The sequence below is a fragment of the Emydura macquarii genome, unplaced genomic scaffold, assembly GCF_026122565.2.
Source record: "Emydura macquarii macquarii isolate MOO-44397 ecotype Brisbane River unplaced genomic scaffold, CSIRO-AGI_Emac_v2 contig_1551, whole genome shotgun sequence".
Taxonomy (NCBI): Eukaryota; Metazoa; Chordata; order Testudines; family Chelidae; genus Emydura; species Emydura macquarii.
Genome location: NW_027131688.1, coordinates 9,203,066 through 9,230,079, shown reverse-complemented (window position 1 = coordinate 9,230,079; position 27,014 = coordinate 9,203,066). Strand labels below are relative to the sequence as shown.

At 44.2% G+C, this 27,014-nt stretch overlaps 1 protein-coding gene across 1 annotated transcript; it reads right to left on the bottom strand.

The window, feature by feature from the left end:
- Positions 1–2,258: 2,258 nt before the first annotated feature.
- On the bottom strand, positions 2,259–26,969 carry CGRRF1 (cell growth regulator with ring finger domain 1). The gene is made up of 6 exons (XM_067554800.1): positions 26,763–26,969; positions 18,480–18,619; positions 16,737–16,914; positions 16,391–16,538; positions 10,522–10,629; positions 2,259–3,778 (listed from the first exon to the last, which is right to left on the bottom strand). The coding sequence occupies exons 1-6, from the start codon at positions 26,864–26,866 to the stop codon at positions 3,431–3,433; spliced, it is 1,026 nt and encodes a 341-aa protein (XP_067410901.1). The 5' UTR covers positions 26,867–26,969; the 3' UTR covers positions 2,259–3,430.
- Between the last annotated feature and the right edge of the window lie 45 nt (positions 26,970–27,014).

Below are 27,014 nucleotides of genomic sequence, written 5' to 3'. Positions count from 1 at the left end.
CCAGACAGGTTATGTGTATACACAGCACAATGGGGCCTGATCTCAGCAATCTCTAGGTGCTCCTGTAAAATAAATAAGAAAGAATTAGCCCATGAATCGAGGAAGAGAGGCTATGTGTATGTCAGGTGGCAAGGGGCAAGAGGGAAAACACTTCTTGGGAAGATATTCATTTTGGTGGGTCAAGATCTTTGTCGCAATGATGAGACCTGAACAGAGTGGGAGGTAACTGGGAAATATCCCTTCGTGTTGTAGTTGTCTGAGGTAGATACAGAGACGGTCCAGTCAAAATACATAATGGGGGAAACGCCCTGCTACAAACACGATGCCAGTTCAGAGCTCTGATCTCGCCCTGAGGCAGAAAGGAACAGCTCTCCTGTCAGGAAAGTGGGTTTCAGAAAATTTTTCTGGGACTCCAAGAGCGGGACTTGCAGAAAGGTCTGAAAATACATCATTCACAGGGGAAGAATTTGGTTCAAACTGCTTCTGTAACAGCTCTGAAACACACCATTTCGGGTCGTGCCAGAAACAAACATCTTGGGTGGGATTCCCCCAAGTGCTCAGTGGTAGCCTAACTCTGCTCCCATTGAAGTCAGAGATTTATCATTTATCTAATATTATAAGGTGCGGTACTACAAGCCCATGGAAAACGCTGGTGGACACGGAAAAATTAATTAAACTGTCTGAAGGGGCAAGTGTCTAGGGTTGTCCTCCTCTTTGAGCAAAAAGATTAATGATTTCCTGGAACAGGCTGGGTGGGGTGCATCCCCCAACTGCAGAGTCCCAGGAAAAATCAGGGGCTATTTCTGGGAATCCTGGAACATCAGCATAGAGAGTCCACCCCTTATGCTGGCCTGCAGGCCCCCTGACTCCTGTCCACAAAACTGCATCAAGAACCATGCTGGCATGAGGTACCTCCGTCGCCTGCAGCTGCAAAGTAGACTCCCACAGCGTCCCTCATGATTTAACTCATGTATGACATTCCGCTCAAGGACCTGTGGGGTCTAGAGGGGAACACGCTGGGGACCGCCACTGCTCCGTGCCTGAAAATTTGCAGAGTCCCACATTTGTGAAGCAGATTCAGAAGGCCACCTTCAGACTCAGTGCAGAGGGAGAAGATGCTGCGGAGTTCTGCTCCTTCCTTTCCATGAGCTTAATGCCCTCATTCCATCCCGTTTACTCCCCCGGAGACTGTATAATGGAAAGGAACACAGAGCCGATAGGATTTATGATGTCCATTGCTTAAGTGTTTGGAGTGCTTTCTCATTATATATACCAGACATCTGATTATCTGCAAATGTGGAACTATTACTACTTAAAAATATTCTCTGGTCTGATCTATGTGAAAGCCTGGTGGGTTGGCCATCATCTGGACAGAGACTGTGTAAGATCATGGTCATCAGTTCCTCTGAGAGCATTTGTATTGCAGGGCACAGGAGGCTGAACGTGCAAATGGGCTAATCCTGCCCAGGAATCTCAGACAGGTGGCACTGGGACACCGTAACTTTGTCTCTGGGGGTGCACCTGTATAGTGAGAGATGATTTTATAGTCAATACACAGTTAAATTAGAATAGGCCTTAGCATCCAACCAGTACTTTCTACCCTCAAAAGCTCTTTGCAAACATTAATTGGTCCTCACAACACCCAGAGCTATTATCTCTGTTTGATACATGGTGCAAGTGATGACACTTCCTTAAAGCTACCGAGGGGGACCAGAGATTAGAATTCTGAGGGTGATTCCAGGACTCACCCCAATAAACCACACTTCTTCCTAATAAATCACAGGTAGCTCAGTGCACTGTCTCTTAACCTTCCTCCTCTCCCCCACCCACAAAGACCACCCAGGGTTTCTTGGCATGACCTTCCAGCTCCCACAATTGGTTTCGGCCATGAAGCTTTTTGCAATTGGCGTCATGGCAAGAAACGATAGATCATTTAGTGTTCTGGATTGGGAACTCTCATGCTCAGTGTTCAGTTCCAGGGCAGTGCCAGTAGAAGAGGCTGTGGGAGATGCCTCTTGAAGCCATGCTTTCCCTCCACAGAGTGAGTGCTGTGTGGAGGGAAGGGGAGGCCTGAGAAGCTGCTCTGGGATTGGAGGGGCTGGTGGAGCAGTGGCAGAGCAAGGATTAGGGAGCAAATTGCTCTCCCACGGGGTCCTTTACTGTGGTGTCTCATCCCACCAGATGAGAAGTCCTGGCCTAGAAGTTACATCACCCTGAATTACATTAGTCTTTCTTGTATTAAGAAGTGAACAGAATAATTTCTCGTCTCAACACCCAATTTTATTTTTTTATTATATTTTGTAACAGGAGAAAACACAGTTGTCTTTGGTCTTTCAGCAGCCTTTTTTTACTAGAGTGTGTTTCTTGGGTCTATTCATATGAGGAAAAGTAACATGGTTACCCTGTTCTCATTCACACAGAGGTAATGACAGGTATGGGAGAGTCGGAAACCCCATAGACTAGGCTGTCCATGTTGTGGAACATAACATGTTGCCAAAGTAACCTCTTCTACAAAATAATTCTTCTTCTTCTCCTTGCAAAGGGTATCTCTTCATAATCCACAGCTTTCCCACTAGCAAGAGTTAAAGCCCTAGAAGTAAGGGTGGCAATCTATACATAGTGGGGACACTTAAATATTCTACTCGCTTGATAGTTAGTAGGGGCCTGAACCAAAACTCACTGAAATCAATGAGAATCTTTCCAGTCACTTCAAGGGGCTTTGGATCAGACCCCATGAACCCAGAAAATCTCTTTCAAAGCAGTAGGAATAAAGTACAATTACTGGAGGACCTGACACATTAATGTCCTGAACATCCTTAACTCCCACTAACTTCAACAGCTGAGCAGCCCCAGCACTTCCCATGGCCAAGTCAGTCTAATACAAAATAAATATATATGGATTTATACACAAACTAAGAACAGATTCTTAAATATTTGGTTTCCTTCCTTTCATTTTTGCTTCATTCTATAAAGTGCTAAATATCTAAATTATATAGGATTAAAATGATATTTTCTTCAAACTTCACATTTAAAAACCAATACACACACACACACACACACACACACTGGAGAAGTACATACTTTTCACCTTCAGTTGTATGTAAACCTTTGTTCTTTTCTTTTTAATGTTTAGCTCATCTAAATCTACTTGTCAAAATAGTCTCTAATACTTTATGAACATACAGTAAGCAGTTATCAAAAAACTCATTCTTCATACATAGCCTGCACACTTCTTCTGTCCATATTACCAGTCTATATGCAGTGTTCTAGTAGTTGTATGTCGTGTGGACATGAAAAGGCTGCTTAAATTGGTCTAGTAATGAACAGCAAAAGCATGCAGTTACACTGCAGATCCTCCCATGGACAGTAAATGATTTAAGGTTCTACATCACCCATTTGAGAGTGTAACTTGATTCTTCTTGGTTTTCCACTAAAAGTCTGCTCCGTGGGGAACATCCTGGAAAATGTGTTTGGGTTCATCTTTATCTTGCTCCTTTTTACTGAAAAGTGGAAAAGATTCTTGAACAAACTGCCTACACATTGGACACTGTTGAAAATACTTCACACACCCATCGCACAGACATGTATGCCTGCAGGGCAGGAGAACCCAGTTCACTGTTCCATTCTGGCAGACGACACAGTCTTTACTGTTTTCCTCATATAATTCTGATTCAACTTCAGTCAGTCCAACCTTTTCCAGCAAGTTTTTGTCAATGCTGCTCTCTCCAGAGGCATTGCTCGAGGGCGGGGTACTGTTGCTTGCAGACATGAAGAGTTGCTATGGACAAAACACACACAACAAAGTTTCAGCAGAATTCAGTAATTGCACATTGTAGATCACATTAGAAAATAAAGACAATGGATCAAGTACAAACGAATGGGGTCTTTCTTCTTCCTACACACATGCTTCCCATTAAGTTCAACATACATATAAGACCAAATTCAGCCCTGGAGGGAATGGGCACAACTCCCTTGACTTCAGTGGGAGGATAAAGAAGTGCATAAACACTATGGGGAAAATTAGAGATAGGAGACCAGATCCCCCAGCGTCCACAAATCAGTGTAGTTCTTTGATTTCAGTGGAGCTATACAGGTTCACAAGGAATGAAGGTCTGGTCCAGGCTTTGTGCTTTTTAGCATGCTGCTCCTATGCCTGGATTTATGTCCCTAACCTCTTCTACCAAGCACATACTCTCTCCGCCTTCAAATCCACCACATTTTGTTATCTCTTGTGTTTTTCTGCCTCATTTTATCTATTTTATTTTATTTTGCATGTTTGCAAAGGGCTACCTATCACTTATGACCCTACATAAACAGTGGGTGTAAAACAACAGCATTGCCGACATATGTCAAACATATAATCCCAAGACACTGGAAAAGGAACACCTGACCCTCAATAACAGAATGGGTAACACTGAGGTCTACATCATCTTCCTAATTGTTCAGTTGCAAGGTGACACAGAACTTTTTGAAAATATCTGGCTATTGACTTATCTGAATAGAAAACTGCTCTTATATTCTAGTTTAAAAAGCAGTTATCTTAACTTTCAGTTAAGCGTGTTTATCTGCACACACAAATTTGTACACACAATTCAAAACTGTAGAGATTATGCAGATCCATTATTATTTCTTTATTGCCAATAGTATGTTTGGTGCTGTAAGACAATACACCACCATGAAGCATATGGGGATATTTTAGGGTGGGTTATATGGAGCAAATATCTACCACACAAACTGATGGATTTATTAGGACAAATCTATTCATGGTTTAAACTTCAAATCAACTGAGTTCCATCAAGAAATGAATTTAGCCCATTCTTTATTTATACTATTTATATTTATTTATTTATTCTTCATTTATACTGTAAATAGACTGTAGGCTGGGGACACGGTCCAGCCGAGGCGTCATGACCCTTCCTCGGGTCAGGCTCCAACGAAGGCCACAGCGCCTTGGTTTAGGGGAATAAGCGGTGCTGATTACAAGTCTTTAGCCCTGGCCCCCGGCAGAGTGGGCTTTCCTGACAGTCTGTAGCCCTCTGGCCCTCACGTAGGGCAGGGCTGATAAGGAATCTATAGCCCCATCCTTCCAACAGATGGGGCTGTTAAGCAGTCTGGTGCCCCCGGCCCTCAGGCAGAGCAGGGCATGCGAAGGAAGTTGGTAGCCTCCGGCCCTCGAGCAGGGCAGGGCAGGCCAGAGCAGTCTGTAGGCCCCGGCCCTCAAGTAGGGCAGGGCAGGTAAACTTGGTATCCTCTGGCAGGCGGGTTCAGAGGAGCCAAGCACTCTCGGGGTGGTTAGGGAAGGGGGAGAAGAGGGACCCAGGTCCACCCGACTCCACTGTGTCCCCCTAACCACTTTGCCATTGAATCAGAGGGGCTCCATCCGCAACACGCTGACTGGCTCGGCCATAGCCTCAGCCAAACTATGTTCAGCTATCCCTGGGCTACTTCCTCCCACCCTGTACCCAGGTAACCTGCAGCCAGGGGTCTTCCTCCAGGTCGCTGGGGCAGACGGCAAACAAGAGCCCCATGAGTCCCTCACCATTTATTGGAGGCAGGTCTGGAAACTCCTCGGGGTAGTCAGCAGAGGGCAGCTCCTCCAGGTCACAGGGTCCAAGCGGGTCCTCCGGTATACTGGGCTCAGGTAGTTCCAGTTGGTCCCCGGTGTCAGGCAGCTCCTCCAGGTCAGGGCCGGCCTCAGGGGCTTGCTCCCATTTCAGTGGCCTCAGGTAGCTCTTCCCAGTCACTCGGGCCCGGTGGCCCAGGCAGGCCTTGGAGACTCTGGTCGGTAGGGCGATTGCTCCGCACAGCCGCAGGGCCTGGGTCAGGCCCAGACCGCAGCCTCAGGGAAGACACGTCTGTCTCCAGCAGCAGCTTCCCTCTGACTGAGCTGCTAGGATGGCCTTTTATACTGCCTCTCCTGTCCTGGCTCCACCCCTTTTCTCCCACAGTATTTGGCCTGCAGGACCTTGATCTGCCCAGCAGGGGGGTTGCAGCTTGTCCTCGGGCCAAGGCTCCGCGGAGAGTCACAGTGCCTTGCTACACCCCCCACCCCTCAAGTCCAGCTCCCGGTCTCTGGGACTGGCCTGCACCCCTTCCTCTAAGCAGGACAAGGCATCAGCATTGGCATGTTCTTTACCTGATCGGTGCTGGATGGTAAATGCAAAGGGTTGCAGGGCGAGGTACCACCGCATCACCCGGGCGTTGGTCTCTTTCATCTGCTGGTGCCAGCGGAGGGATGCAAGGTTGGTGATGATGACGAAGAGGTGACTGAGGAGGTAATACCTCAGTGCCTCCAGTGCCCACTTTACGGCTAGTGGCTCCTTTTCAATAGTCGCATACTTCTGCTCCCGGGGAAATAGCTTGTGACTTATGTACAATATGGGGTGCTCCTCCCCGTTGAGATCTTGGGTGAGGATGGCCCCCAGTCCTACGACCAAGGCATCCGACTGTATCAGGAAGGTGCGGTTAAAATCAGGGCTGTAAAGTACGGGCTTGTGGTACAGCGCGTCCTTCAAAGTGTGGAAGGCTCGGTCACATACCGGGGTCCACTGGACATGGAGCGGCTAGTCCTTTCGGAGCAGGTCCGTTAGTGGTGCGGCAAGGGTGAAATAGTCGGGCACAAACCGCCGATAATAACCGGCCAAACCCAGGAACTGCTTCACCTGCTTCTTTGCAGTAGGTTGGGGGTATTCCTGGAGTGCCTGTACCTTCCCGATCAAGGGTCGTAGGGTTCCCCGACCCAGGGTGTACCCCAGATGTGGTCTCCTGCCACCCGATACGACACTTTCGGGGGATTGCAGTTAGCTCGGCCTCATGCAGTATCCTCAGGACAGCCACTACCTCATTCAGGTGGTCACTCCAGTGGCGGCTGTACAATACCACATTGTCAAGGTAGGCCGCGGTGTAGATTACATGGAGTCCGAGGAGCTGGTCCATCAATTGCTGGAAGGTTGCGGGGGCCCCGTCGAGCCCGAAGGGCATCCTCACAAATTGGTACAACCCTCTCAGGGTCGCAAACGTGGTCTTTTCCCTGGACCAGGCATCCAGGGGAATTTGCCAGTACCCCTTTGTGAGGTTGAGCAAGGTGAAGTACTGAGCCTCCCCAAGTCGATCCAGCAACTCATCGATTCGTGGCATGGGGTAGGTGTCAAACTTTGAGATGGAGTTGACTCGCTGGAAGTGTCTATAAAACCGGCACGACCCTTCCGGTTTTGGTACCAGTACGATGGGGCTATGCCACTCACTGGTTGAGGGCTCGATCACCCCGAGCCTTAACATGGCCTGGACCTCTTCCTCCACTGTGGCCTGTAGATGGTGGGGGGGGAGATCTTCTGCCGGTACATACCATCTCGCCAGGGCGCGTTTCAATGGTGTGGTATACCAGGGTGGTCTTCCCAGAGGTTGTGGTAAAAGTCGTGGTGAATGCCTACAGTAGGTGCTTTGCTTGCCGCCTCTAGGTCTCCGAGAGATCGGGGCCCAGCTGGGGTTCACCTTGGTCCTCAAAATCCATGGTCGCACCTGTCACCAGTGTCTCGCAGCAAATGGATTGTCCGAGCAGGCAGTCCCCCTTTCGTCAGGTGGTGACTGCCCGCATTCTCCACCACATGTAGGCTGGTGGCACGGTCCAGCCAGGGCGTTGTGACCCTTCCTCGGGCCCAGGCTCCAAGGAAGGCCACAGCCCCTTGGTTTAGGGGAATAAGCGGTGCCGATTACAAGTCTTTAGCCCTGGCCCCTGGTGGGGCGTGCTTCCCTCACAGTCTGTAGCCCTCTGGCCCTCACGTAGGGCAGGGCTGATAAGGAATCGATAGCCCCCGGCTGTTAAGCAGTCTGGTGCCGCTGGCCCTCAGGCAGGGTGAAGCAGCCAAAGCAGTCTGTAGCCCCCAGCCCTCGAGCAGGGCGGGGCAGGCCAAAGCAGTCTGTAGCCCCCAGCCTTCCAGTAGGGCAGGGCAAGCAAAGTAGTCTATAGCCCCCGGCCTTCAGGCAGGCGTGGCTGGTAAACTTGGTATCCTCTGGCAGGTGGGTTCAGAGGAACCAAGCACTCTCGGGGTGGTTGGGGAAGGGGGACACAGGTCCGCCTGACTCCACTGTGTCCCAGCCCAGGGCCCTATCAGTGGCAAAGTGGTTTGCTGCTGAATCAGCGGGGCTCCAGCCACAACACGCTGACTGGTTCGGCCACAGCCTCAGCCAAACTATATTTGGCTATCCCTGGACTACTTCCTCCCACCCTGTACCTGGGTAACCTACAGCCAGGGGTCTTCCTCCAGGTCACTGGGGCAGACGGCGAGCGGGAGCCCCACGAGTCCCTCACTGTCGACTGGCGGCAGGTCCAGAAACTCCCTGGGGTCATCAGTGTAGGGCAGCTCCTCCAGGTCACCGAGTGCCAGCGGGTCCTCCGTATACCGGGCTCAGGTAGCTCCAGTAGGTCCCCGGCGTTGGGCAGCTCCTCCAGCTCAGAGCTGGCCTTGGGGGATTGTTCCTCTTCAGTGGTCTCGGGTAGCTCTTCCCAGTCATTCGGGCCCAGCATCCTGGGCAGGCCTTGGAGGCTCCGGTCAGTGGGGTGGTTGCTCTGCACAGCCGCAGGGCCTGGGTCAGGCCCAGACCACAGCCTCGGGGAAGACACGTCTGTCTCCAGCAGCAGCTTCCCCCTGACTGAGTTGCTAGGCTGGCCTTTTATACTGCCTCTCCTGTCCTGGCTCCGCCCCTTTTCTCCCACAGTATTTGGCCTGCAGGGCCTTGATCTGCCCAGCAGGGGGGTTGCAGCTCATCCTGGGGCCCTATGCTCCAAGGAAGGCCACAGCGCCTTGCTACAGACATTATCTGTGTATTAAGTATATTGTATTTTACTGTTATACTATAAAAGCAAAGACTTTAGAAGTGATCATAAATTATTTTCAATATCCGCTTTCACCATACTGATTTTATGCTGCACACTGGGCCTGATTCAAAGTCATGGAAGGCAACAGAAGCACTCTCATTGACTTCAATGGGCTCTGGATCAGGCACATTCTGAATACTCTGTAATATATGCAGCTATTATTCCTATCAATCTGTTACAGCCACTTTGATAAATCAAGAGGGTCTGGAGTTGCCTTGAACATATAAGTGTAACCCCCCCTTCTATTTCTGGGTTACTTGGGAGCCGGCAACACTCACCTGTGTGCAAGGGCGCCTAAGGTTGTTAACAACAAAGGAGATCCTGAGTATCCCAGCAGTGATGTAGAATAGGTGGGAATCCTCTATCCACCCCCTGCTGCAGTCCCTTTACTTTTAAAGGAATTTAAACTTGGCAGTGCCGCCACCTGGCTGGCCCCTGCACACGCTTAATAGCGGGCCTTGGGAGCTTCCAGGACAAAACTTAGTCTGATAATAATAATAATAATAATAATAATAATAATCTGAGACAGGTCTAACTTAACAATTGCATTTATGCAAACTAAACATCCAATATACTTAAATTTACTTAACAAATTAAAGAAATATGGCATAACAGACTGAAATTAAACATCACTATTATGTTAAATCCACAGGGCAGCTGAATAAATCAATTAATAAAAATAGTATGAAAACAAATGAAACTTGTCTAAACTTGCATTTACACTGCCACTGTTTACCCCACCTGCAGAGTGTACACTCCCCAAGAGTTCAGAGCCCTAACCCCTTGCTTGCATGGGCACGCTTGAAGATCTGCAGAAGACAGCACTCTGTGGGTTCGGTGTTCCAGTTCAGCCCAGTTGTCACGCTGGAGATCTGGAGCTGGCCCAACCAAATGTCTGCAGTCCTGGCCCTGCTTGAAAGGATTCTCTCTCTGCCTCTTCTCAGGTCCAGTGAAAGTCTCTCTGCAGTGCCCCTTCCCTTACACGCCCTGCCCCAAACAACGGGGGGCCCACTCACACTACCTTCACTGCAGGCCCACCTCAGGCAGCTCCAGGCTCAGTCCCTGCCCTGGCTTGGGTAATGCCACCAACCTCCGAAGCTTCCTGCTCGATCAGGCTCCAGCAGGCTCTTAGCAGCAGCTTTGGGACCCCAGCAGCAGGCAGCAGCAGCTTTGGGACTCCGGCAGCAGGCAGTAGCCAGCAGCAGTCAGCCAGCAGCTTCCAGCCTCAGCTGCACTCCACCCTAGCACCAAAATGGAGTCCCCCACATGCTATTCTGGGTCTCTCTGGAAGGGGAAAAGTCTCTCTCCTTTTCCCCAAGGCATCATGGGAGTTGTAGTCTCCCAGGATCTTCCCAACTGTAAACTCCCAATCAAGTTCCAAGGCCCCTGAAGTACAGGGTGCCTACATAAGAATATATAAGAATAAGGGATTTCTGTAAGAGAATTCAGATATTTTCAGGCAGAAATGTAGGTTGCATTGTAAGTCTGCTTGGAACTAATTCAGTGACAAGATAAATTTAGCCATCACCAGTTCCTTACATAACACCAGACTGAAAAAGCCAGTTATCAATGTAGAATACCTGTAGTCTATACAAACTAAATAAATATTGCAGTCAGAGTGAAATAAGACTCAGAACACAGCTTACCTTAAGGTCATGAAATTGACCTTGGGCCAGAAGTAGATACTGATATAATATTCTGCAGGAAAGTCTGTAACTCTCATCAGGAATATGAATTACAGACAACATTGAAATCTAAAAAGAAAAAAGCTTTGTTTAGCACTACCTCCTTCCACGTGTATGGCTTGTTGGTTTATATACATACAGTGACATGCACATCACATACAAATGATATGGAGTCTCTTAAGAGATTAGACACAGTAAAACAAGTATATGGTTTAGTTTATGTCTCTTCTTAGCCTGTTTAACTATTTGTCTTGTTTCTAAGGGTTGCTTAAGCTACTGTCCCACATAGCTTTTGAACATGAGATCCAACAGACCAATTCAAGGGTCAGAGTCTATAGCTACTCTGTGCCTGTGTAACCTCTTTTGTGGCTGATTCACAGTGAAAAGTCTCCTACTACTGCTCCCAGCTAATCACTTGGGCCCCAACCAAAAAAGCACTTAATCACACGCAGTCAAAGGTAGGCAAATGCTTAAGTACCTTCCTGAACTAGGGACTTAAGTGATGATTGTAACCTCTTTAGGACACAGGCTGTCTTTTAGTTCAGTGTTTGTACAGCACCTAGCACGATGGGATCTTGATCCATGACTAAGGTCCCTAGGTGCTATGATAATACATTACTTATTTATTATTTGTATGTGCCTCATGCTGGATCTCTGCACAGCAGTGGATTTCATCTGGAGTGAACATGAGTGCAATTGTGATTGGCTCTTACATAGGGGCACACAAAGAGGGGCTGAAGGAGGGAAACTCCTTGAGCATTTAGTAAAGACCAGTCACAATGGCCTTAAAGAAGTGTATATACTGCAAGTCCAATACAACCTGCTCTTCTATGGTTGGATTCTATCCTGTCTTGGACAACAGCAATAATATTTTCAGCCAAGTTCTGATTGCAGAATGTCTGTTACTGATGATGTAAAGGGAGAACACCTCGACTCTCACTTTGCCCTTTGTATCCCCCCCCCTTCCCACAAACACAGAGAGGTTGGTTTTCAGATTCCAGATGGCATTTAGAAATATCATTCAGCCTGTAAATGGAGCAAATACAGGACATAAAAGTCACTGAGAACGACAAGATACGGAACCACAGACTGATTTTTAGTCACTTGGCTGACAATAATAGTTTTTATGCTTGTGTCTTGTTTTCAAGCCAAGAAAACAGCCAACCAACCATAATGGGTTGTAAAGAAGAGAGAAAAGCCCCATATTATCAAAATTCTAAGGCTTTCAATAGAAAAAGGAATCAAAAAGATGTTTTTGTTTGAAGTTATGAAACAAGTTTGGGGATCAGATATGCACTTAATACCTCTCGTCAGCTAGTGAAAATATAAAGCATACAGAGATTAAATGCATTAAACATATGTATTTATACTAATCACATTTACTATCCCCAAAGGCTAGAGCCTCATTTTTTAATCACAGTACATTTTACAGCCTAATAGTGATCCATTTGTTTAGTTTAGCTTCAGGAAGCCCCTAATATTTATTCAGAACGACAGATTTGGTGTTAAATAACAAGAATTAAAGAGCCAACAGCCCCTGCTCTATTAATGTAATTACACTGTGTCCATTTGCAATAAGCAATGATTATTACATAGGTCCCTGCTTAATAAATAGGGAACTGGTCTACAGCTGCATTACCAAAACCCCCAGAGCTATGTTTTAGTTCACAAGAAAAACACATAATAGAACAGAAGTGTATACTGGGTAGTATCCCTTAATATAGTTTGCAAACCCTCTCTGGGTATGGCTACACTGCAGTTAGACACTGCGGCTGGCCCATGCCAGCAGACTCAAGCTCACGGGGCTCTGGCTGCGGGGCTCTTTCACTGCAGTGTAGACTTCCAGGTTCAGGCTGCGGGCTCAGCTCTGGAACCCTCCCACCTTGCAGAGTCCTTGGGCTTGGGCTGGAACCTGAGCCCAAGGACCCTGCAAGTTGGGAGGGTCTCGGAGCTTGGGCTGCACCCAAGCCCAGAAGTCTACACTGCAATGAAACAGCCCTGCAGCCGGAGCCTGTGAGCTCAGGTCAGCTGGCACGGGCCAGCCGCAGGTATCTAACTGCAGTACAGACATACCTTTAGGGTTCTCACGGTGCTCTGTTTCAGAAGCTGCTAAAAGACCCGGGAGAAGTAGCAGTGTATATAGATCCACAGAGTTTAAAACCAGGAGAGATCATCAGATCATCTAGTCTGACTTCCTGGATATTACAGGCTGTTAAATTTCATCCAGTTGGGCTCAATACAGGGATAACAACATGTCTGACTAAAGCATAATGTGCATTTGGCTTAATCATATTTTCCAAAAAGGCAGCCAGTCTTGAAGACATTAAGATACAGAAAATCCACCACTTCTCTTGGTAGACTGTTCTACTGGTTAATCACCCTCACTGTTTAACATTTGTACTTAATTTCTAATTTAATTTTGTCTGGCTTCAGCCTTCTAGCCATTGGTTCTTGTTCTGCTTTCTCCACTAGGCTGATCCTTTTAACACTCAATATTTTTCTCCCCACTAAGTACTTATTCAAAAGTAATCAAATCAACTCTGTCCGTTTTAGCTTATCAAAAAGACTGAGCTCTTTAAGCCACTCGCTAATAAATTTTCTCCAGACTTCAAATCATTTTTGTGGCTCTTTTCTGCACCCTCTCCAATTTTTCAACTTCCTTTTTCAAACGTAGACACCAGTTATAGGCCTCACCAATGGTGTATACAGAGGTAAAAATCACCCTCTTACTGCTAACTCACCACTCCTGTGTTTATACATCCAAGGATCGCAATAGACCTTTTTGTTACAGCACGGCACTGGGAGCTCATGTTAAGTTGCTTGCCCGCTATGACCCCTAAATCCTTTTCAGAGTCCCTACTTTCCAATAGGCATGAGCTGCATTCCTTATCCGCTGATGTATAACTTTGCATTTGGCTGTACAGTATTTAAACACATTTCGTTTGAATGGGCCCAGCTTACCAAACAATCCAGATAGCTCTGTATGACTCCCCTGCCCTCATGGTTATTTACCATTTTGACAAATTTAGTGACAGCCACAAATTTTATTATCAGCAGTCATTTTATATTTACTTCCAGTCACTGATAAAATGTTGAATCGCATCAGGCCTATTACCCATCCTTTTGAAACCCCACTAGAAACGCCCATTTCATGAGGATTTTCCCACTGACGACTTTTGGAGATCTGTCAGTTAGTTCTTAATCCATTTAATGTGTGCTTTACTGATGTTGTATAGTCCTAATATTTTAATAAAAAATGTTGTGCAGTACACTAAATCACACATTTTACCAAAAAACGTATATTACATCTACAGTTACTTTTATCAACCAAACCTGTAATTTCAAAGAATTAAATAGGTTTTGTCAAACATACCTATCTTCCATAAAACCATGCTCGCTGGCATTATATTCCTATCTTTTAACTCTCTATTAATTTAATCCCACATGTAGCTGGTCCTTGCAACGACCATGTCATATATAGTTAGTAAACACGGTTATTAGGATCCAGTTCTGCCCATGTAGTTGTTTCATATTACCTTTGATGTGTAAACAGCAAGTGAACCAATAAAAACCATCTAGTCATGAAGTTAGAAGAAAAATCCTCCACAAAATCCTCTTATCTTTAGCCTATTTATGTTCAACACCACAACCAAAAGGGGTTAATTTATCACAGTAATCTTTGGGGAATCTGAAGTCAGAGCCTAAATTCAGTGCTCTTTTTGAACTCATTTACAGCAGTGCAGAAACAATCTGAAACTGATTAGAATCACTCACCTATGATCAATTACAGGCCATTGCTACACACCAGAACTGCGTGAATAATAAAGTGCAAGAACACAGAAATGCCAGGCTATATCATCATTCTATATGATTCTCCCTCCTGGAATTTGTCTACATTGAGAACGTGTGTGCATTTGGTGGGGTTTTAAATAACAAACATGTTTTTAAATGTGTTAGCTAACATATTTGATAAACACATCTCATTTTCTCCAAGTAGATGAGGCCCTGGATGCATGAAAACGCATGATTCTGACAATCCCACGCTCAATTTAAAAACCCACACATTATGTATGTATCAACAAATGCCAGTTGTGTGACAGCTATTAAAAAAAAGCAAGCATGAGTTTGCAGAGGAATATACAGGAGGTTTACCTTGGATGTATTGTAAGTCTTAAATACAAAGTTGTTTTCTTAAGATTTTTACATATCAAAAATGTTTTGATTAAGAGTATTTCAAGCATTTACCATTTTCATTTAGTGATTATATTTTTGAAATTTTGCAACAAAGTTAGATCCAATCCTTTCATTTGGACTTGAAAAAGTCAAGAGACTGTTCCTGCTTTTAATGTACAAGTGGAGTCTACTTCTGTTGCTTTGGTCAATGAAGAGTGTTTAACAATTACAAGAATCAGGAAGAAAAACCTTCTACAAAAGAAAAAAAAAAAAGAAAAAGAAAGTGGGTTTTCTCCCATGGTAAGTGAGGCAAAAAATGGCATGTGAAACAATCCATCTTCCTCGTGTTAATTTAAGTTTGTTAAATTTACATTTTATCTTATTAAAACTAAACTGAATTATAAGTACTTGGATGTACTGATTGGAGGAGGAGCTGGAAACCTTCTTCTTTTAGGGCCTTTATGGTGTGGTGGCAGGAAGCTGAGAGATAGATACAATCGGAAGAGATAATGCGCAAGTTCTCCTGGATATTATTTTGGCCATGACTAATTTCTATATTGGCATGTGGAGAAGGTCTACCATACTAGGGAGTTTGCCTTCAAGTGTGTATGCCTTGATATACATTTGTTCCAATGGTGCATGAACACTATATATAACATTTAAACTCAGACACTGGATAAATACACATATTGCCCATTGGACACTCAGGAACTAGAATTAATTCCACTATGCAGGGCCGTATTATCCATTAGGCACAATAGGCACAGAGCCTAGGGCCTACGAAACTTTCAGGGCCTACGAAAAAAAATGTTATATATAATTTTTTTATTTAAAAAACTATTTATTAATAGTTTAAAATCAAATTAGTTATTTTGGTCAGGGGACCTACGAAGGAAAGTGTGCCTAGGCCATACGAAGGTCTTAAAAAGGCCCTGCCTATATGTTAAAAAAAAAGGTTTTGGAAGGGGTATTAAACTTCATGCTTAAGCATTTACGCAAATCTCTAACTATTAGGAATTAGGAGAAGATCTTCATGGGGAATAGAAACGGAGTATCAGTCTACTGTGGGATTTTCACATCTTTCTCTGAAACATCGAGTGCTGGCCACTATCAGAGACAGGACACTGGACAAGATAAAAAACAGGTCTGATCTGCTAATCTTCACAGGGGAGAGGATTAAGAACATAAATCAATCCAAATAATTTTTGCCAGGTATTGGGGATGAATCCCTTTTCTTCACCCAGAGACGTTACAAAGGCTGAACTAGCTCAAAGGCTCTATAACACTCCCATATGGTAGGGGAAAGAAGGATTTGCACAGTGGCTGGTTCCCTGGCCCTGACACTTCCTTAGCCCTCATGCCCTGCTCCAATGTGTTAGCACACAGAGGACCCTCACAGATATGAGCTATGTGTCATGCAGAGGGTGAGCACTTCCTGAATGGTCCACACACACATTCATCCCTACTCCGTGCACAGCAGGACCACCCAGATTCCCCTGTTTAGGGAGCCTCCACTGGTGCAGAGTTGAGGGCTAGACTCTATTTTAGCCAACATGAGAAGAGCAAACCAGCCGTTCTACTCAATCCTAATGTATGTTCTGAAGCATCCAAACACCTCAGTATAGCGCCCTACTATACATTCTTAAAAATCACTCACGATGTCGTATATTTCTCGGTCTTCTTCGTCAGCTAAAGTCAACAAAGCTACCAGTGGGTAACGAGATCTAGGCACTGGGCCAAAGTCTGCAATTTGAGCATCTTCTGGCAACTGACAGTATTTTTCTTCCTTGTCGGTCTTTTTAATGCTTTATTTGTGTAAAGGAAAACAATCAGTGTCACTGCAATTGAAGAAATGTGCCACTTGTGCTAAGAGCATTCTTAATCGTATTCATTCATAAATACACTGTGCCAAAAACTGCAGACTGCTCATGAGGCTCAATTCTCACTGTGCCAGAAAATTAGCATAGTTTGTCAAAATAATTAAAAAAAAAATAAAAGGATACAAATACTGCTGTCGATATATGTATTCGCTGTAGAGAGCATCTTCTAGCGCCTGTGGAGTCTTTATTCTGAAGCAATAGGTGTGTTTCTGCAAAGCTTCATGTAGTTTTTGAACACTGCATCCCCAGTAGCATGTAAGGATACAGTCTTCCAGACAATCAGGTGTCAGCGTTATACCCCCTTAAGAGAATGAACGTAAATACATTAAAAGAAAATGCATCTTACACAATGTAAGCTTCATTGGCTCACCAGTATACAGGAATCCAGAATTTACCAATTGTAATTTGTTAAAGGCAGCAGAGGAAAAGCAATGCCAGTACCCAGCTTTTTTTTAATTTAGAGTGGAATTAGTGTACTTGAGGGGAAGGCCATGAGATGCATTTTGCTGTTCCACGTGCCTCTCCTGCAGGGTAAGGTTTATTGCTGACAGCACTACATGTTCTAGCTCTCTTAAGGAGCCGAGTATGACTCTTATGCCAAAGGCTATGCTGTTTGGAAAATGAAATTTAACCAGACTCACATCCTAGCACGCTCCTGTGCTCTCTGGAAGAATCAGGCCCTATTGTGTGTGCACAGTGGGGATAAGACTATGTGCCCTGTTTCTTTCCTCATGTATCACCAGTGCAGTAGACAGCAATATTGAGCCATTAGGGACAGATTTTAAAAAGAGCTCTAAACCTGACTTTCAAGGACTCAGCACCCACAACTTGGGACAGATTTTTCCAAAGAGCTCAGATCCCATTTAAGTGGCAAATAATGGCCAGATTTAGAGAAGCACCCAGCAGCCAATATGCTGAGCTCTTTTGAAACTCTGGTCACTTATTTTGGTGCATTAATGGGAGTTGTCAGTGTCTCTAAAATTCTGGCCCCATAATGCCAAGATTATTTGTAGGAAAAGGGATGAAGAAACTTGAGTTAATTACTGCAGTGCTTTTTATTTGAATATAGGAAGGTTTTACAGCTTTGCTGCCTGACTTTGACACAGGGTGGGAGAGGATCTCCTGAACTCTGCAGAGGCCCTGGAATGGATCAGATGTTTGAACAAAGCAGCACTTTAAAAAATAAACAAACGAACTGCAAGCCACCACTTCGGTTTACATCAGGAGCACACACAAATATCTTTCTTCATTGGCTGGTGTGGACAGCCATAACAAAGGCCATTCTGGGAGGAGAGTAGAAATAAGGGGAGTGGGCTGGGACCACAACATTGCATTTACATAGATTCAGCTGCCCCAACACCTTGTGCAAGGAACGGAGGGGCTCCTATTCCAGCCCATAAACTGCAATAGGAGCTGTGGAAGGCTGCTCACCAGCTTCTCTCTCTCTGGTCCCAGCTTGTGCAAGAGGCACAGATTTCATTTCCCTGCACTCTCTGCAATTTATCCACATGGGGCCCAATTATTTAGGTTTTAAGTGGGTGGGAGGGATTTCACAATGAATAAAGCTGTGTCCAGTAGAAGAAAACAGTGTGCTATCATCTCCAGTTGTTTTTAATACTGAAAACATTTGTCGTTAGAACAGGTTTTATTAATAAAATTTACATCACTTAAAAAAAATCTAATTTTTGAACCTGCAATATTGACAGCGCCACTTTAAAAAACACACCATTTTTTAGTGAGTTTCACCAACATAGCTATTTCTATGGTGACTGTGTAAGGGAACATGTAGTCATGAAAGCAAGAGCTGGGAGCTATAGGTGGGGAAGGGGCACTGAATAAAACCCAAAACAAAAAATATCCACTGACTTGTTATGGAAACTGCAGCAGGATGAAGAATTTCTAAGCCGAAAGGATTCTTCACTTGTCTCATCTGCTTTTTGGATACTCTTATGCTGGATTCTATTTCTTCTGAATTTCTCAGGATCACAGGAACATCCCAACCAAACCTAAGAGAATGGAACAACTAGATGCATAAGTAAGCATGTGTTAGTGCTAGTATATTTGAACTGCCTTTCAGATCAAAATAATGAGCAACACAATAGAACTATAACTTGAAATTACAGAATATTTGCTAGCATGCATGCATAATATATACTGTTAATCAAAAATTGGATCCATTAATCTGAATACAGTGCTTCACAGTAATAAAAGTGGGAATCTTTAACACTAGTTGACAAATTTTTGAAGGGAGAATATTTTCCCTCTTTTTCAAAGTTTTCCAGGGCTAAAGTAATGAGGACGATCAGTGCCCTCTAGTGGTAATGTTTCAACTAAACTTCCCCAAAACCAGATCTATAGGAGCTGCTGCTTGATAACAAGTAAAGTTGCATTCAGTGTTCGGACAAACCTAGTGCATTGCGTACTTTGAGAGGTAATAAGAGATTAGAGTCTGATCCTGCAGCCCTTGAATTCATATAGCTTTTGTTACAGCCACTGGGATTTGCATTCATGAGGCCTGCAAGATCCAGGTTTAAAATTTTAATCTTCATTATGAAGATGTTTCTTTGCAGGGACCTCAGTTACTGCTTCAGACTCAGAAACAAAGCCCAAAGAAGCCAACAGAGAGGCTCCCATTGATTTCAGCAGGATTTGGATCAGGCCAAGGCTGAGGATAGCATGCCAGCCCAAATGAGGTCATTTTGTATCAATCAGGATCTTTGACCACTATTTTTTAAAATCACAGCTCCCTTACCTATCCTTACCCACATGTACTGGTAAGCAGGATATTCAACTTGAAGGACCCAAGAGGGAATACTGCAGGAGGATCCTATATATCAAACACAAAATGCAGGATTCTCATACTCTTTGACTGCAGCATTTAAAATGTCCCTATTAACAGAAAGCTGTGATGTACAGAATATAAAATCAAGATACATTCATTTCTGTTTTTAGCTAGAGATAAATTTACCTTTAGAGAAGAGGACAACATTGCCAGTAACCAAGAAGAGATTGGGGATGCTGTCCTGGACATGCTATGCTAATTCAGAAGACAATTTCAGGGCCTGAACAGGAGAGATTTTGTTTCTACATTAATCTATCCTAGATTTTATACAAAGGAGGCAGCAGATATAGCTCGAGGTTTCTTTTTTGTCCTCTCATTTTATATAGTCATTTATTAGCTCCAGCTGCACCATTAACATTTATGACTTAATACTTTCGCCACTGCTAGCTGTAAAATTGAAGTGATGGCCCTGTTAAACAGTTTACAATGTTGGTTCACTTAAGTCATCAGCATATTATACCCTGGGGAACTGTTTGGGATGCTATATCTGCTTCTTCATAACAAACTTCCTAATAAGGATGGCATGAAATGTATGAACTTCCCTGCATTTATTGTTTCCATTAAATATGCTAGAACATTTTGCTGTCACAATGAGATGGATCTCATATCAGCAATTTAAGCCTAAAGGGATAGTGTCAATTTAAATCTAATCAGTTTTTAAAAGTGATAAAAGAAGTTTCAGCTCCAATGTCTGTCTCTGAGCCGGTCTGAATTTTTGTGGCTTCACAACCACTTTTTCCTATTTTTAAAAACATTTCCCTCCTCTGCTGCTGTATGAAAGGACCTTGAAAAATAACAGGGGAAGTGGAACAACTATACACAAAGTGCTGTCAAATGCATAACTAAAATGAGATTTGCTTTTCCTCTAGTCTATTAGCATTGTATAAATAATAAGGTGTAACTTGTAACAATAGCAGATAAAACATCAGACAAAAGTTTGACTTTCAAGTTGACAGTGTCTCTTTAAGAGAAAAATAAAACTCAAGATTGTTCTCAGTAGCAGTGATATGTTCCCAGTGAGTTAACCATTTGCTTCCTTATCCTGCATATCAGGATTGCACATATTCATAGAAGGGAGGGCTAACAGGCTGGAAAAATCTATACTTATTCCTCTTTTAAATAAAAATTCTCTTGCATAACCATAGTCGAAGGAGACAACAATATTTGGCAAACAAGCTTACAGTTAACTGAACTTTGCTGGCAATGTTCACACTTACTGAGTATCCTGGTAATTCAGCGTGCATGTTAAACTTGGGCACAAACAGCCAGATCCTTGATCAGCACAGCTCTACTGACTTCATTGATATTATACTGATTTACATTAGCTGCAGTTCTAATCTGGCCCTGAGTGGGGTGGATTTAATATTTAGCAGGTAATCACCCCAATGACTTTTTTTTAAAATATAGAATAGAACCTCAGACCAGTCAATTTTGGAACTCAGATGTGTGTGTGTTTGCAAATAAAGTACATTACTATGTTAAATGTAAACTACTTAATAAAAAGGGGGGGGGGGGGCAGCAGCATTTTTCTTCTGCATAGTAGTGTTTCAAAGCCGTATTAAGTAAATGTTCAGCTGTAAACTTTTGAAAGAACAGCCATAATGTTTTGTTCAGAGTTACAAACATTTCAGAGTTATGAACAACATCCATTCCTGAAGTGTTTGTAACTCTGAGGTTCTACTGTACCTGCTGTTTTATGCCATCTGGTTGATTTCAAAGGCACAAAGTTTTGCTCTTTGGAAGCATTTTTCATTTGTCAATAGCAATAAGACACTATGACAAGAAGACATAGAAAAACAGGCCTCTAGTATACAGTCTTTTCAACAGCTAAAGTCAAAAAACATGTTGATCAATAACTAGATGTACTGAGTACGTACATAAGGCCCTTCATTTTCAGTTTTTATCTTGTTTAAAGTTTCCCAGAAATTTATCAGCATTGATTACAAAAAATTTTTTTAAAAAATGAAAAATCAGTGCAAAAAATTAACTTTGCAGTTTTCTAGGTAAATACCACTCCTTTCTTTTCTTTTCCTTTTTTTTTTTTTAAGATTAAAAAAACTCAGTCGTATACAGTTTTTTCTTTTTGACCCATTTTAACATAAAAATAGTTATTTTAGAAACTTATTTGCTTTGCACACTGATTATCTACTTTGCAGATAGCATGGATAGATATGTATATAGGGTGGGCAGGGGATTTGACAACAGTACATATACTGGTGCTCAAGTCATTCCAGTACTTCTGACCAGGCTTCCCACTCTGGGCTGGGTTACTGAGCCACTCTCTCTCCTTCTCGAATGGGTGCAGAAGTGGAAGAGATGGAGGACACAGTGAGAGGAGATGGTGCTCTCGCTTCCTCCACCTTTCCCACAGCCTCTTCCAGACACGGTCCAGGGAGTTCTGGCACTTCCATAATTCAGGTATCAGTATAAATCTAATAATGGCTTCCGTAAAATTCAGGAATCTTTCTGTTAAAAAAAAATGGTAAAAACTGAAAATGAAGAGCCTTATGAATACTAAATTATAGAAGCACTGTAAGAAGGGAGAATGAAATCAAGTTTAGAATTTGACATATGACATTCTAGTTATCAGTGGCCAGACCGTTAACATGTAGAAACTGATGTAACTCCATTCAAATCAATGGAGCCACGTCAATTTATACAGGCTAAGCCCATGATCTTCAAAAGTATAAGCCTTATAATACTGCTCATGTGACACCAGACTGAAGGCACATGTGACAATTCAGGAGTCAGAAATCTGCATAACAAGTAAGGCCAACATTTTCAGATATTGTCCACTAATTTTTGGAGGCCCAACTTGAAATCCCTTGGGACTTCTCTTTCAGAAGTGCTGAGCCCAAAGTCTCTGTTGGCAGCATTTGGAGATGAGGGGGCCCAGCTCCACTGAAAATCAGACCCTAGGTGTCTCAGGCATGCCACAAAAATGGAACCATCCAAAGTTAGTGGATTCTTTTGCAAATGTAGGCCTTAGTGTTCATAAACTGTTGGTGTATCTCAGGTTGCCTTGCTTAGTCATGAAAACCTCCGTAAAATGAACTACTGCTTGCTTGCTGAAAATGACGGGAAAACGAGAGACAACAATATTATAGAAAAGGAGATTGTACTAAATTATTATTAATTGTTTATATCGTACCATAGGCATGCTCAGCACTCTACAGAACAAACAATGGGGCAAGTCCCTGCCCTGAGTTTACAATTTTCAGTCCTGATTCTGCAATGAAACATATGCAGACAGCCCTCACTCTGACTTGCAGCCCTGCTGAGGTCAACAGAAACCTGTGTGAGTACAGGAGTCTGCCCATATGCAACTAAATATAGGATCAGGGCCTAAATCACACAACATAGTGAGGGAGGACTATGAACAATAGGTGAGAGGGTAAGTAATGGGTAAAACATCAAAGGATCACAAGATATTGCTCATGTTCCATGCACATCTTGTTCATTCCAAGTCTAATTTTTCATTTTATTTATATACATGTAACCTGGGTTAACAGGCAGGACAAAAAAGAGAGCCAAGCTTGTTGCTGGGTAGATGAGAGATGGGGAAAACTGCAGTGTGTTCACTTCACCAATGGGGGGGTGGCAGTGTTGAGCCTTTTGAGCGAGTGAACTATACGGGATGGAAGTCTGACTGAGCCTATCAGAGGGATGATGAAAGGAGGAGGAGTTCTGCCCAAGGTGGTGTGGGTGAGCCCTCGACTCTCTTCCCCTGCCTGAGGGAATTGTCTAAGTTGCCTTGAAAAGGGTTTGCTGAACTACTCTGGGAGAGACCAACTGGACTTAAAAACACGCAGGAGGCCGCCTACATTGTAGGGACTTTTTCCACTATAAGTAATGCCTATTGCTACTGCAGAGAGGTTAGCCCCTGGGCAAACTGGCACCTCCATCACTTCCCTGCACTCAATCACCTTCAGGTCTGGAATGATTCATCAAGGTATATGGGTTCCTCCACATTATGGAGGCCATAGTGTGGAGTAAACTGGACTTGTGAATCCAGGGAAACCCAACTTGGGGGTAGTGTTACTTGCAAGTCATATGATACGATAGATGTACTCACTCCAAATCAGTCTTCCCCTTCCCTTTTAAATGCTTCCTCTATATTTCCCATTGTAGATAAAGTGTACCTTGATTGTTGGTTCATCCATTACAGAGGTGTCAGCAGAGTATACGTATGAGGTATCAGGCTAGTCATAGCATAGCCGGTTCGGGATAGTTGAAATGACATAGGGAAGTAAGGTAGGATTCCTGATTACTGTCAACAGTCAGGTGGAGGCACTACCAGTTAGTAGCTAAGAACCCAGGCTGTTGAAACCCACTGCGGCCAAAGCAGAGGGACCCTGGGTAAGAGTTCTTGTTTATGATTCGTTCCAGAGGGGTAGCCGTGTTAGTCTGTATACAGCAAAAACAACGAGAGTCCTGTAGCACTTTAAAGACTAATAAATTTAATTTCTGCAGGCATAAGCTTTCATGGGCTGCAACCCACGTCATCAAATGCAAAAAACAGAAATCAGATAGGGGGTATATATATATCCAAGGGTAAGGAATAACAATGGGGAGGGTAGGTGTTAGCAAAGTCCATTCAGTTAGAGTAGATGAGGCCTATTCACAACCATTGATTAGAAGGTGAGAATGTGTGAACAGTGACAATTACTTCTTGTAATGAGATAACCATTCCAAGTCCCTATTCAGATCCAGTTTGATTGTGTCAAGTTTGCATATGAGTTCCAACTCGCAGTTTCTGTTTTTGAAGTTTTTTTGTAAAAGTATGGCAACTTTCAAGTATGGCAAGGATAGGTCTGCCTCCCACAGCTTGAGCGAGTGAGGGATCATCTGCTAGGATAGGTTGTAGATCCTTAATGATGTGTTGGAGAGATTTTAGCTAGGGGCATTTCTAATGTAATATATGCCATCATGTGCCAGCAATGCCCCTCTGCCATGTACATTGGCCAAACCGGACTGTCACTATGCAAAAGAATAAATGGACACAAATCAGACATAAAAAATGGTAACATCCATAAACCAGTCGTAGAGCATTTCAGTCTCCCAGGACACTCTGTAGCTAACTTGAAAGTTGCCATACTTCTACAAAAAAAACCTTCAAAAACAGACATCAGCGAGAAACCGCAGAGCTGGAACTCATATGCAGACTTGACACAATCAAACTGGGTCTGAATAGGGACTTGGAATGGTTATCTCATTACAAGAAGTAATTGTCACTGTTCACACATTCTCACCTTCTAATCAATGGCTGTAAATAGGCCTCATCTACTCTAACTGAATGGACTTTGCTAACACCTACCCTCCCCATTGTTGTTCTTTATCCCTGGATGTACATATATATCCCCTATCTGATTTCTATTTCTTGCATCTGACCAAGTGGGTTGCAGCCCACGAAAGCTTATGCCTGCAGAAATTAAATTTGTTAGTCTTTAAAGTGCTACAGGACTCTTGTTGTTTTTGTTGATGATTAGCTGCCTTTAGGAGCACAGCAACTTATAAAATCCCCTTATATACATATGCAGACACACACAGACACAAAGGAATTGTTTAAGTAGCAATTAGATAGTGTTTTTCTCTAAAAATATTAAAAACGGTGGGAGCAAAAATGTACAAGAGGGGAGAAGCAGATGGCAGTGTTTTAAGATTAACATGTAAGGGGGACAGGAGGGAGAGAAGAGATTGTTAAAGGGGAAACACCACCTTTATTGCATTCTACCTCCCATACACACACAATACCTGGCTTCCATCAGGTACTCCTCCAGATGATGTAATGCCACAAAGGAAGAACCACCACAGATTTATACTCTGTGGATTCTGTGATATTTAATAAGGTGACAAACATTATAATCTATATAATCTAAGATAAGACTTTCCAAAAAAGAGGAGGTGCCTAAAATTAGGCCCCATCTTCATGCACTCAAATAAAGAGCCTGATTTTCAGAGGTACTGAGTACTCAGCATCTCCCATTAAGGAGGATCTGAGGAACAAATGATGGGAACCAGAGATGTGCTTGTGGGATAGAACTCAATTAAAGAAATGCTGTCCCTTTAATCAATCTCTTCTTCTGTCCCAATACAGGTTAAATTTGGATCACTGGCATCATTCATGAAGCAGAGATTCCACAAGGAAGAAAAAATTGAGTTCACAGGGAACTTTTCCCACACTCAGTACATTTATGGGTTGTCTGTTGTGCAGATTCTCTGATACACAATAAAGTTGGAGTGGTGACTAGCAAGGATGGACCTAATTCTGCATTCATTTACACCAGATGAACACGAGAGGAGTTAATCGGAAAACACAGAATTTGACCCAAAAACATACTTGAGAATCCCAGTTATACAAACAGCTTATGCTTCTAATTACTGGAAAAGAAATCAAGAGGTAACTTTACATAATACTGAAAGGAATTGATGCTACAAGTTTATTTAAGCTAGTGACTTTTACACATAGGTGATAACATAGGAAGGACGTTACACTAAAAGAAAAGTCAGGCAGAATATTTATAAACTACCAAAAGTACCAATACCAGCAACCAGAGCAACTGGTTTCAAAGAAGGATGAGGAGAATATCAAGACATAGCACTACAGATATCAATGCTAATTCAAGAGAGAGACACGGTTTATGCTAAGTCAATTTCTGACCTGAAATTTTCCGTGCAAACATGGCTTTCCAGACAACAGCCACTTAGAAGATTTGGATTATTTATCCGTTGACTAACAGACTGAATATCAGGGAATGGGCTGTGCTGGAATGGCCAAACTCCTCAGTCACTGCCATCGCATCCCGCCCCAGCCTACCACTGGGTAAAAAACTGCATGGGTCGCTACGAAGGGCAGGAAGCAACAACCCTGCCTTGGCAGAGAGAGGACCAGAGCGGTCTAGCAGCCATTTCCCGGTTCCTATGGGAGCCGTGGGATTTGCTCCTGAAAGGAGTCACGGTCTCACGGCGAGCTGAATCCTTTCCAAGGCAGGCAGGCTCATTCCTCCCCCGCCATCTCCGCATTCAAGAGGCGTCCAGCTGCCCCTGAGCCTGAGCCAGAGCCAGGCCATCGTCCCTCTACCTCAGCATCCACCTCCCCACGGAGCTGCACCATCAGAGCGACAGGCCAGGGTCCAGTTACCCCCTGACCCTCGGCCCCTGCACAGGCCACCGGCTCGCCCCCAGCCCCACGCCCATCCCCCCATGCCGGTACCGCCCCCTTGCACTGCTCCAGCCCGGCCCGGTGCGGGCCCCCCCGCTTCGCCCCCGCCCCTCGACAGTCCCCCCCCCGACCCCCCCGCGCTCACCAGCCCAGCACCAGGCCGCTGGTGACCAGGAAGCAGACAAACACCACCGCGATGTAGAAGAGCGGGGAGTACTCGTAGAGCGTCACCAGGAACACGGCGGCCATGGGGCCCCGCGGCCGCCCCAGCACCGGCGGTGAGGGAAGGGGGGAGGCTGCGAGCTGCCAGCGGAGCCGCCGCCGCCGCCGCCGCCCGGCCTCCGAACCGGCCCCTCCGGCCGCGCTGGTTGCTTAGTTGCAACGCGGCTGGAGCCCG

What these genes read in the sequence shown, in the direction of transcription:
- CGRRF1 (XM_067554800.1), bottom strand. Translation starts at nt 26,866, where the DNA reads ATGGCCGCCGTGTTCCTGGTGACGCTCTACGAGTACTCCCCGCTCTTC. An exon ending in ACCGAGAAATATACGACATC is followed by an intron (nt 10,630 to 16,390) that starts GTGAGTGATTTT and finishes TTTTCTTTTTAG; the next exon opens with ATTTCAATGTTGTCTGTAAT. An exon ending in GTCAATTTCATGACCTTAAG is followed by an intron (nt 3,779 to 10,521) that starts GTAAGCTGTGTT and finishes TTTTGTCCATAG; the next exon opens with CAACTCTTCATGTCTGCAAG.